An 11353-nucleotide genomic window follows, 5' to 3' on the forward strand; every position below is an offset into this window, starting at 1 on the left:
TTCCGGGGCGCCGCCGCCATTTCCGGACGGGGCGGGAGCCGGGCCGGCGCTTGGTCGGGATCGGGATCGGGATCGGGATCGGGATCGGGATCGGGATCGGGATCGGGATCGGGATCGGGATCGAACCGGCGGCATGGGAAAGTCGGATTTCCTCAGCCCCAAGGCGATCGCCAACCGCATCAAGTCCAAGGGGCTGCAGAAGCTGCGCTGGTACTGCCAGATGTGCCAGAAGCAGTGCCGCGATGAGGTAACTGCGGGTGCGCTGGGGTCCCCGCTCCTTCGGCCCCGATCTCCGTCTAAGAACCCCCAGACCCGGTTCTCCTGGGGTCAGGGCTCCTTGGGTGGTTTGGAGTCGGGGCCCCTTGGTTGGGGTCAGCTCTTATGACAGCTCCGATCTCATAGATCACAAGATGGTTTGGGTTGAAAGGACCTTAAAGATCATCCACTCCCAACCCCTGCCATAGGCAGGGACAGCTTTCACTATCCCAGGGTGCTCCAAGCCCCGTCCAACCTGGCCTTGGACACTTCCAGCGATGGGGCAGCCACAGCTTCTTTGGGCAACCTGTGCCAGGGCCTTCCCACCCTCACCGGGAACAATTTATTTCCAAAATCTTATCTAACTCTGTCGTCTTTTAGTTTAAAGCCATCGTCCCTTGTCCTATCAATCTCCCCTGTAAATGTCGCCAGTGCTATTGAAGGGAACATTGTGGGAGTTATGATCACACTTGTAGGATTTTAATACTCTCTTCATCCATGAGTGTTGCAAATTGAGACAAAGACAAGCAAAGTATTTACTTTTGCTTTATAGAATGGCTTCAAGTGTCACTGCATGTCTGAGTCCCACCAGAGGCAGTTGCTGCTGGCTTCAGAAAATCCTCAGCAATTCATGGATTACTTCTCTGAGTAAGTTTTCTGTATATTCTTACCCAGATCTTCATCCCTGTGTCAGGTCTGCACAGCCACACCCCTAAGGCCCAATAATGCCCCACTGAAAACATTTTGTTGTGATTCATATTAGTGTCAGCTCTTTTTGTAATTGAAAATTTAGGCAATGCCACCTTTAAACTTTAGGTAAGAGATTTCAGAAAGCCATGATTTTAGTCAAATTTCACGTTTTTGTCTCGTGTTTTAATCCTGTTTAAAATTGCTCAGTGTTACAATTACTGCACCTTTCTATCTTGGCTGAGTGACTGCCACACACACACACAGGAGTTAAAAGAGCCATAACAGAGAGAGAACAAGTCAGGGGAGGGACTGACATCCCCCAGCTTCTCCCAGGCCTTTGTCCAGCTGACCTACATGACAGCTGGGATGACTGGAGCTGTCCTCAGCACGAGTCTGAAGTGAGGCTTTGTGCTTCAGCCCTGGAATTAGCAGGGAGATGAGTGATGCATCTGCCCCATCCACCCCTCTGCCCTTTGTCCTGCCCTGTGTCTGTGTCACTCAGCCTGGGAATACACCTGGTAACCAAACACCAGCAATTAGTGGGAAGTGTTGAGATTCCTTTGCTCTGTTTTATCCCTTTGAGAGGCTGTTAATCTCTTGGAGATTTGAGGTGTGTGCATGTATCATATTGTGTTTCATCCTGCATTTAATCCTGAAAAAGGGAGCTGTGTTTGAATATCATCATGTTCAGCTCAAAAGAATAATCAGTTTTATACTGCAGATGTTTAATTGTTAATGACAATAGAAAATTGCTTCCTAGTTGTTAAAGTTTTACTAAAAAATGCTTTTTTTTTTTTTTTTTTATTCCCTAAGGGAATTCCGAAATGATTTCCTAGAATTGCTCAGGAGGCGATTTGGTAAATATTGTTGTTTGTTTGTTTGTTTGTTTGTTTGTTTGTTTGTTTGTAGTGTCTTTTGTTGGTTCAGTGAAGCCACATAATAATAATAACAGTAATAATAATAATAACAACAGTAATACTAATACTAATACTAATACTACTACTAATAATAATAATAATAATTCTGTATTTTAGGAACTAAGAGGGTCCACAATAATATTGTATACAATGAGTACATCAGCCATCGAGAACACATCCACATGAATGCCACACAGTGGGAGACACTGACTGATTTTACAAAATGGCTGGGGAGAGAAGGTGAGTGTGCCTGCTCAGGGCTGAGAACTCTTAAAGTTGGAAATTTAATTCCTGATAATTGATCAGTAAATATTTATGTTAGTTTTTTATTTCTTCCCCTCCTGTATATACATGAAAAGATTTCCAAACATATTTCTATGCTAACCATTAGGTGTTTGCTTATGAAAAGTGTCAGAAGTCTGGGATAAGTACATCAGTTATGAACCTTTCCTACTTTCATCTGCTGGTCTGTATTTACTGGATGCATTGCTAAAATCTAAATCAACTTCCAACAGTTGCCATTTAAAAATTAAAAACAAGGACATGCCTTAAGGCTACAGAATCTTTCCACATCTGAGGTGACAAGAGGCAAGCAGTCATTTTCATTCCTGGCCTAGTGGAAGGATTAAAGCTGGAGATCTTAGTTCTGTGTTTAGTGGGAGGAAGAGATATTAAATGGCAGAAAGTTTACTTTGGCTCAGGGTGTCCCTGTTCTGCAGGATACATCCAGCAGTTGCAGAGTGTTTGGAAAGTCAGGCTAGCCAGAGTCAGTAACAATAGCACAGCACTGCAGTATTTCCTTTGGTACCATACTGTGAATGTGTATCATTTGTACGTTAGAGTTCTGCCTTCTTCCTTGTTAAAACAGTGGAAAGGAAACATTTTGTTCAATAAGGAAAGTATTGCAAAACACTTCGTGCACTTTGTAACATACACTGGCCTGTGTCCAAACAGATCTGGGTAGCTGAGGGCAGAAACACATGGTACAGATAATTCAAAGTCAGTTTTAGCAGCCTGGTAAGGGGCATGTTGTCTCTGGTGAAGCACTGCTACAGTGAACATGGACTAAAAATGATCTTGACATTGTTAATATTAGTCTTACTTTGTTTTGCCTTGACTTCTTAGGTCTTTGCAAGGTTGATGAGACTCCTAAGGGCTGGTACATCCAGTACATCGACAGGGACCCAGAGACCATTCGCAGGCAGCAAGAGCAAGAGAGGAAGAAGAAACAGGACCTTGATGATGAAGAAAAAACTGCTAAATTCATTGAGCAACAAGTTAGAAGAGGTTTGGAGGGAAAAGAATTGGTGAGGAAAATTGCACTGGGTGTGAACTTTCAGCTCAAAGCTCCTTGTGGTTAAGTCAATGGGGAATTTGATGCTGCTGGAATCCTTGTACTGGTATTTGCTTCCTAACTTGCAGTTACATTGTACCAGCTTACAGTAGTACTAAGGAAGGGATAATTACTGCTCTTCAAGTGATTAGTGATTTAAAAATCACTCTTGAATTTAAGAAAGGGGAGCAAACAATCCATTAACTGTCTTCATTTATCGTATTTCACAACTGATAAGGCTGCAGATAACAAGTGCCTTGTACATTGAGGAGGCTGAAATAAATAACCAGAGGGATCTGGCATAATCAAATCCACATAGTGAAAAGTTCTATTTTGGTGGTGCTGGTGTGGTTATTTGGGATCTGTTTATTTGGCATCATTCCATAACCCCCATACACATTGCCTGGAGCTGAAATCTCCCATTTGATCCTGAGTATTGATGGGTACATTTAAATGCTGTTGTAAGCAATTACCTGCTTCTTAATTTAAAACTAATTGAAATTTAAATGGTCTGAGCCTTTGGTGCTTGAAAATTGGAAAGATACCAGAATTTCCTTCTTTGAGTTATCAGTCTGTCCAGAAACCAGTCAGATCATGCTGGTTTAAATAGAGAAAATGCTGCAGCAAGGCCACTTGCTTTATATGCTGGAATTGAGCAAGTTTAGGCAGCATCTCTGTTAATTAGAGAATTTTGCACAGGAACCTGTAATGAGATAATGTTTTCAATTTTAATCTTTTACAAATCAAACCAGGTTGAATATTACAGTTACTGGTAATAATCTCACAGTAGTCTGTGAAACTGAGCTAATCAATGATCACCAAAAAGTGATGTCTTGACTCAGTTTGTTTTTTTTTTTTGTTTGTTTGTTTTTGTTTTTTTTGTTTGTTTTTTTTTTTTTTTTTAATTACTCTTCAAATGTGCTTTGTGTTTTTTTGGCAGGAAATGCCAGTCTATACTGAACTGAACAGAGAAAATGAAGAAGAAAAAGGTAACCAGATTTTGGTGGATGTAATTTTCTAGAATTTACTGGAGATGATTTTGTGATTCAGATGAAATGAGCATTAAATTCTGCTTGGTGCTTCATAAAGTGCTATGAGATAAAGAGCAGTAGAATATGGAAATGCAGAGTATTCTGTATTACAAAGTTTAATTTATTTTACAACTAAACCAAAATGTAGATTAGTAAATATTTTCAAATTTATGTTTTTTTTCTATTTGCAGATCTTTAAAAAATGTAGCATCCTTCAGTGCAGTTATTTTTAATGATAGAAATAGAGTAATGTCTCTTTATTTTTTAGTTACATTTAATTTAAACAAAGGAGCAAGTACTTCAGTGGCAGCATCTTCTAAAACAAGGTAAGAAAAGAATTTAAGGACAACCTTTTTACTGTTAAAAAGCACTTCTATGACAGTGATATTTGTATGAACAGGAAGGTTTGTCTTGCCCAGAAATATCTGGAGTCTAATCTCTCATCTCCTCTTGGTATTCAGAAGGGGCTACTAGGTGACTTGGTGGTTGGTTTAGTATTTAAAATGGATGAGTGGGTGTATCTTAAATGTGAACTGTGAGGAGCCTTCTTGAGTTCTCTGTGCTTCATGGCAGATACCTATAAAGTAGGAGGCAGTTACAGGTTTCTCCATGGAGGGTGGGAAGGGGTCCAGCCAAAGCAGTTGCAGTGATGCCATCTAGTCCCAGCTGCCTTCTGTGAATGGATATTCATGACTTGTTAATTTTGGTTCCTAAAAGGTTTGATTGCCTTGTCTAATTGGAGACAATACTTTTCTCTGGTCATCGTTTAAGCAGCTCAATCTACCTGAAATTAATCTTCCTAGAGCTCTGGAATTTAATTGTCATCATGTAACCACAAGCAATGTAGGACAAAAGGGATCAATAATGTGAATAACACTGACTTAGAGCAGTCTGTGGAACTGTTTGATGAGCAGTACATCTTCTCATGTGAGGCAGTATTGTAATTTAATGTATTGCAGGTAAAAAGAAAGCTTTCCCCTCATCACACTGAGGTCTTAGATAAGGTATCTGATGGGATATATGCCAGGCAGAAAATGAGACAGTAAAGCAGTTCTTTGCAATAATAGATACAGATTGCAGGCTTTGAGGAAAACTTGTAAATTATCCCTAAGCATCGAGTTGTGCTTAAGACAACTCTGAAACTTAATTCAGGCTCTCACTTGAGTAGTTTCAGTGGGGAATACTTCAGGTCCTTGCTAAATTTGGCCAAATGTGAAATCATATATCAAGTGGTCTAATTTCTTCACAGCATATACAAAATACTTATCTGTAAACTTTGAAATGGTAGTGTAGTTACTTCACAGCTAGATATATTTGTCTTCTTAAATATGGACTCTGCAGTTGTTAATGGTTTAATTGTATGTTGCCTTTAATGAGATTTTTTTTAAGTACTTGCTATTTGATTTGTAGTTTTAAGGTGTGATTTTTTTCTCAAACTCTGTGATTATTCAGACTTCCTCTGAAATACAGTTTTTCTCTTTAAAGTTGCTTCTACTGCAATTCCTGTATCTTCATTCCCTGGGGGGTATCCTCCCTGTGGGAGTGTATCCAACATCCTCACCACAGGCAGAAGATGCAATTTGTCCTAAAGCCATATTAATTATTGCATCACTGTTCACCTCAGAGCAGCTGCCTTCATCTTTTGGGTTGAAACAATACCTAAATTGTTTTTACTGTTTTCAAATGTCGTTTATAGAAATGGCTGAACTGAAGCTGCCTGTGGGCAGTTGTCACTTTATCTACATATTCCCTCATCCTCTAGATGTAACTTTTTGTGCAGATTGCTCTTTATTTCCCAGAGTTCTTAGGCTGTTTGCCTGTTTTGAATATGGTTGTGAAGGTGGCATTTGTTTGCTGGGTGTGGAGCTCTTTTCTACAGATTCCAGGATGTTTTCCCTCATAGGCTCAATGTCTCTGTCTGGAAGGAATTCTGGATACCTGCCATGTCTGAGAGTTCCTCTGTCCAGGTGGCTTCCCTAAAGTTTGTCCTTTCAAGTTTTAAAACCTTATTTGCAGAAGAATTCAAGTCCTTGATCAACTCTTTGCTTGTGCAGTGATGAACTGGGTATTGGGCTATGTCCATTCTGCTGGACTGCCAGCAGTGACCCTCAGTGGACATGGACTTTGCACCCCAAGGAGATCAGTTCTAGTGGAGGAGGTGTGCAGGGTGTGGAAGGGGACTGGGACAACTGAAATCAAGCAGATCAGCAGGTCTTTTTGCACAGCCAGTTCTTCAAATGCATCTTAGTGGAGCAAAAAGATGCAAGATCTGCTGTGAAAACACCATCTTACTTTTCCAGCAGTGTTCTTGGACAGAATGCACTGAAGATGGTGGAGGGGGCAGTTAAAAGAAAAGAAGCAGCTCATAGCTCTGGTCAGCTCAAAGAGAAAAAGAAGAAATCTGCACTGGATGAGATCATGGAGGTAATAATCATGATTCTATGCGCCCCTGTGCCTGTGACAATGTCCACTTCACCAGCATGTCCCTTTGAAGTGACCTTAGACCTTCAGTTCATATGGAATTCCAACTTTCACATCTTACCAGGCAAAATAATTTCATTGCCCCATAAAACTGGTTTCATTTCCTCATAAAACTGGCTGCTCAACTTTGCTTATTCCCCAGATGACTGAAGTGTTGGAAGTAAAGGAATACAGATTTTGCAAGAGAAGAAAATGCCTAGAAACACTTACCAAAAAAAAAATCACCATCATTTTATCAAGAGTTCCTGGATTCATCAAATTGATTTTTGAGGCATGAGCATACTGACTGACTGTTATTTAGGATTTTGGGATTGTTTTTGTTCCCCACATGACATGGAACTGGAGAATTGGTTCAAAGCTGTTCAAAGGCATGGGAAGGCTGCAGTGGAAGGAGGAAGTAAATGGTGATTATTTGTTATTTTTCTTTAGCTTGAAGAGGAGAAGAAAAGAACATCTCGAAGAGACTACTGGTTACAACCTGTGAGTGACTTAAAAATTATTTTTATACCAAATACAGCCAACTCTGCATTTCTAAAGCCACTGTTGATCAGTGTAAAGATCCAAAAGCAGATTGCAAACTAACTTCACACTTATTTTCCCTTTCCTGCTCTTGACCCATTGTGGCCTGCCACATTAGATCGTGAATTCAAATGTAACTGTATTTGTCAAAGAAACCCAAAAAAGTCTTGAGAGATGCTACTTTGAGCCAGTAATTTGACAATATAAATACATTCCTGAAAGCCACATCTTTACTATTGTTGCTTCCTGCACTGTGCTGTACTATTAATTTAGATTGCAGAGTTGTTTGCACATTTTGGCACTTTATTTTATTTTTTCTCTTCTTTGAAATCCCCCAGGAAATCATTGTAAAAATTGTAACCAAAAAGCTTGGAGAGAAGTACCACAAGAAGAAGGCAGTTGTTAAGGTAAGATGGGCCATGAGGAACATGGGGCATTGGTTTGGCTTTTCTGGAATTAGGTGACTTAGGAAGAATTCTTTCATTGTGCAAGTTGTTCAGCCTTAAGGTCACATGGTTGGGGACTGAAATGTCACCTCACCTGTATTTGGACTTTTTCTGGACAGGGAGTGAACCTCTGAATTGGTTTAATGTCATTTATTCAGTGATCCTTTCTTAAGCACAGTTTTTTCCTGTGAGTTTTGTCCCTGTTAACATGTCCATCTTGGAGAATAATCCCTGTGTCCATGGGATGTGACCAAGAGCAGTGCAGTTGGATTTTAACCCAAGACTAGTCTGTTCTGCACCAGTGTTTAACCTGCAGGATCTCATTTGCACACAAAATCTCCAGGCTGGAGCCCTTGCATTTTGCTGGTTTTGAAAATGTAGAATTGCACAGTCACAATGCCAGAGTTTGTTAACTTTGAAATGTAAATTTAGAGAAAAATGTTCGGTTTTTTCACAACAGGAAGTGATTGACAAATACACAGCAGTTGTGAAGGTGATTGACTCTGGGGACAAGCTGAAACTTGATCAGACACATCTAGAAACTGTAATACCAGCACCAGGTACATTTGTTTTCTGTTTTCAGCTTCTGCCACTGCAAAACTTATATTTCAGTTCTTTTAAACTATAATTCATCCACTTGTATGTACCATAACCTCTCCTGAGAAGACATGCTGAGAGAGTTGGGATTGTTCAGCCTGGAAAAGGGAAGGTGCTGTGAAGACTTAAAGGGGGTTTATAAGAAAGATGGGGACTTTTAGCAGAAGTTTGGAACCCTGTTGTGTAACTGTTTTCCTATTTTTATTTCAGGCAAGAAGGTGATGGTATTAAATGGTGGGTACAGGGGAAATGAAGGAATTTTGGAATCCATCAATGAGAAGAGGTTTTCAGTGACAATAACCATTGACTCAGTAAGTATCAAACATTGCAAGCTCTTGTTTGCACAGAGCTTTCCATCTGTACTTGGAGAGCTTTTACAAAGAACCTTGTTACCCTTAATCCTGCCTTGCAGCTGGGATTTGTGGTGTGCAAAGTTCTGTGGACATCCCCCACCTATCAACAGCCATATATTCCTACCTATCACAGGCTTATTCTTTGCTGTTTATAGAGAATCTTCAAAAAGATGCTAGGCTGCTGAATTTAGCAAGTTTTGAACTTGAAAGAGATTTGGAAAATATTTTGTGTGTTTATGTGGAACATGTCTGTTATGGTACTGTTGTGTGGGAAGGTAAAAAATGCAAAATATGCAAGGATGTGAATTTTCTCCTGCCTTTTCCAGACTGAATGTGGGGCTTTATGTGCTCATTTGTTGTCTTGTTTATGACTAACAGTTGTGTTAGTCCATGCCACAGAGGACATTGGCTCAAAGTCAAACTTCTTAAACACAACTTGCAAGAGGGAGACACTGTTAGATCCCATTCAAAGAAGGGCTGCACAAACTCAGCCCAGATTGAATTCTGGATGATTTGGGAAGAGACTGTGTAGATGCCCTGATGAGAAAAGGAACTTTGGTACTAAAAACATCCTGAAAGTGAAAGGATTTCTGGGATGGTGTCAAGGCCCTGTCACATTCTTTGGTCAGGCTGAAAATTATTAATCAAGGAACATTATGTCATGAACAAATCCCCTTTACCTCTCCTACTACAAACTCCCTGTTGGGAATTCAAGAAACAATCAGTTTTATGTTCTAATGTTAATTTTTTTTTGTCATTCTCCAGGGACCTTTAAAAGGGCGTAGAGTTGAAGATATCCAGTATGAAGATGTTTCCAAACTTGCCTGATGTGCTAAATCGTGCATCAGAGAAGTTTTTGATTCTCAAAACCTTCCTTCTGACATCTTTCAGGCAGACACAAGACTCTACCATGTCAGGGTTTTAATTGTGTGTGCATGTATTTATAATGTATATAGACATTAACAACAGAAAATTTGATTTATTTAAAGATAGCTATCGATTTGTTACATAAAATGTTTATGGAAATACTATCAGTGGAAATTTTTCATCTGATTTTATATTAAAGTTACAATATTTGCTTCAATTTCCTTTTGTAAAATGTAGCAGAGAGCTGCAAACAGGGCAGGTCCTGAAGAGAGAATTACCTACAGGGAGGCAGTGTGGGTTGAAGCCAGTATAGTTCAAACAACACAATTCTCAATCCAGAGCCAAAATGAACTTCTGGGTGCAGGAACAAGGCAAGGGATTAAGGGAATAGCTGGAAGATAGCAGTGCTGCAAGGGATTATTTCCTGGATGCTGTAAGAATGGTCTGGTTTATTACATGTTTAATTTTGGTCAGCACATCAGTTATAGAAGAATGCAAGTCATTGCTCCTCCAGCAGGTTAGTCAGGGCTCCTGATAATACTGATATGGAATTTATCTTCATATGGAATCCACGTGGAGCTGCTCCATGGATGCTATTTGTGGAGTGTCTTGGGATGCCAGCTGAAGCTTGTGCAGATATGAATTGGGGGTTGCTCTTTTGGTTTTCCAAAGCCTTTTCCTTTCTTCCATTGTTGCTCTGCTATATGAGTAATGTTACTCCTGATAATGATATAGCATTACTTGTTTTATTTTTTTAAAAGTCACATTTTGTACAATGTTTAATTTCTAAGGCACTTCAGGAATAAACAGAAACCTTTCTTAGGCCAGTGTGTTTATTACCAACCTTTCCAATGCATGAGAACACAGTGAAGTGCTGGGTTGGTACACCACATTATTTGGGTAAAAAAAAACATGTGGGTGATCCTGGGCAAAATAAAACCCATCACCTGAAGGTTGTGTGTCTCTGGAACCTTTTCCCTTTCCTTGGCTCAAAAGGTCTTGTTGATTTGTGGTTTCCAGGGGAGCCTGCACAAAACTGGAAGTCTGCAGAGGTTTAATGAAACAGCTGCTGTCTGAGGTAGCCTGGAACAACCTCACACAGGACATCAGCTGTGTTTTCAAGCATAAAGAGTGGAGAGTTACTAGAACTGGAGGCAGAGAACACTGAATTTACTTGTCTGTAAATTCAGGCTCTTTCTGCACTCCCCTCTCCCAGAGAACAGGTAGTGAGAGAGAGGAGGTTTTTAGGAGGGTAATGAGGGCAAGTGACAGAAGAGAGCAGCTTCTGTATCACTGAAAATAATTACACTTGACATGCTGCAACCTGATGAATTAGAGTAAATGTAGTAGACAAGTTTCAAGTTGTGTAGAGAAGACCAGAGAATGGTAACTCACTGCTTGGTTAAACGGGAAGTGGCTGCTGCAGGATGTGGAGGCCAGAACTGATGGGAGAGTTGAAAGAAGCAATAAATGATCTGCAGGAAGTCTCTGACACTTCCGAGAGGAACTTTGAGGAGACATTTTAAAACCACATTGACTCTGACACAGCTGCAAGAAAGATCCTGTACCAGCTTTTAGTGCCTAAGTGAAAGAAATCAAAGTTGAGAAGGGCAAGGAGGCTACTTGAGTTGCTTTCCTAGATTAGGGCTGCCAATGTGTTTGAATAATTAGGCCAATGTGTTTTAATAAGGTGTTCAAAAAGCAGAGTTTTAAATCCAGCTTTCGGTACACACACAGGTGTATTTGTTTCACTGCTGATCTCATTCATTGCTAAATGCTCCTGAAAAGTAAGTGATCTTTTGGGAGCTAAGCCTCCTGGAAGGGAAATTTCAGTACTGATGATTATTTCTATACAGTGTGAATG

The 11353-nt window shown here is 40.2% G+C and overlaps 1 protein-coding gene across 2 annotated transcripts; it reads left to right on the top strand.

Moving 5' to 3' along the window:
• Positions 1 to 10: 10 nt before the first annotated feature.
• KIN (Kin17 DNA and RNA binding protein) lies at positions 11 to 10316 on the top strand. Of its 2 annotated transcripts, none has more exons than XM_056511872.1 (13): positions 11 to 247; positions 809 to 903; positions 1759 to 1802; positions 1980 to 2102; positions 2988 to 3169; positions 4136 to 4184; positions 4495 to 4552; positions 6527 to 6650; positions 7137 to 7187; positions 7565 to 7633; positions 8133 to 8232; positions 8480 to 8580; positions 9388 to 10316. In XM_056511872.1, the coding sequence occupies exons 1-13, from the start codon at positions 134 to 136 to the stop codon at positions 9448 to 9450; spliced, it is 1173 nt and encodes a 390-aa protein (XP_056367847.1). In that variant the 5' UTR covers positions 11 to 133; the 3' UTR covers positions 9451 to 10316. The 2 variants fall into 2 exon arrangements, with proteins under 2 accessions (XP_056367847.1, XP_056367855.1); XM_056511880.1 differs by having other exon boundaries at positions 6530 to 6650.
• Positions 10317 to 11353: the final 1037 nt, after the last annotated feature.

The sequence above is a fragment of the Oenanthe melanoleuca genome, chromosome 1A, assembly GCF_029582105.1.
Source record: "Oenanthe melanoleuca isolate GR-GAL-2019-014 chromosome 1A, OMel1.0, whole genome shotgun sequence".
Lineage (NCBI taxonomy): Eukaryota > Metazoa > Chordata > Aves > Passeriformes > Muscicapidae > Oenanthe > Oenanthe melanoleuca.

Coding starts and splice junctions, on each gene's coding strand:
- KIN (XM_056511872.1), top strand. CDS start 134: ATGGGAAAGTCGGATTTCCTCAGCCCCAAGGCGATCGCCAACCGCATC. Junction 6,651..7,136: donor CACTGGATGAGATCATGGAG/GTAATAATCATG, acceptor ATTTTTCTTTAG/CTTGAAGAGGAGAAGAAAAG. Junction 8,233..8,479: donor AACTGTAATACCAGCACCAG/GTACATTTGTTT, acceptor TTTTTATTTCAG/GCAAGAAGGTGATGGTATTA.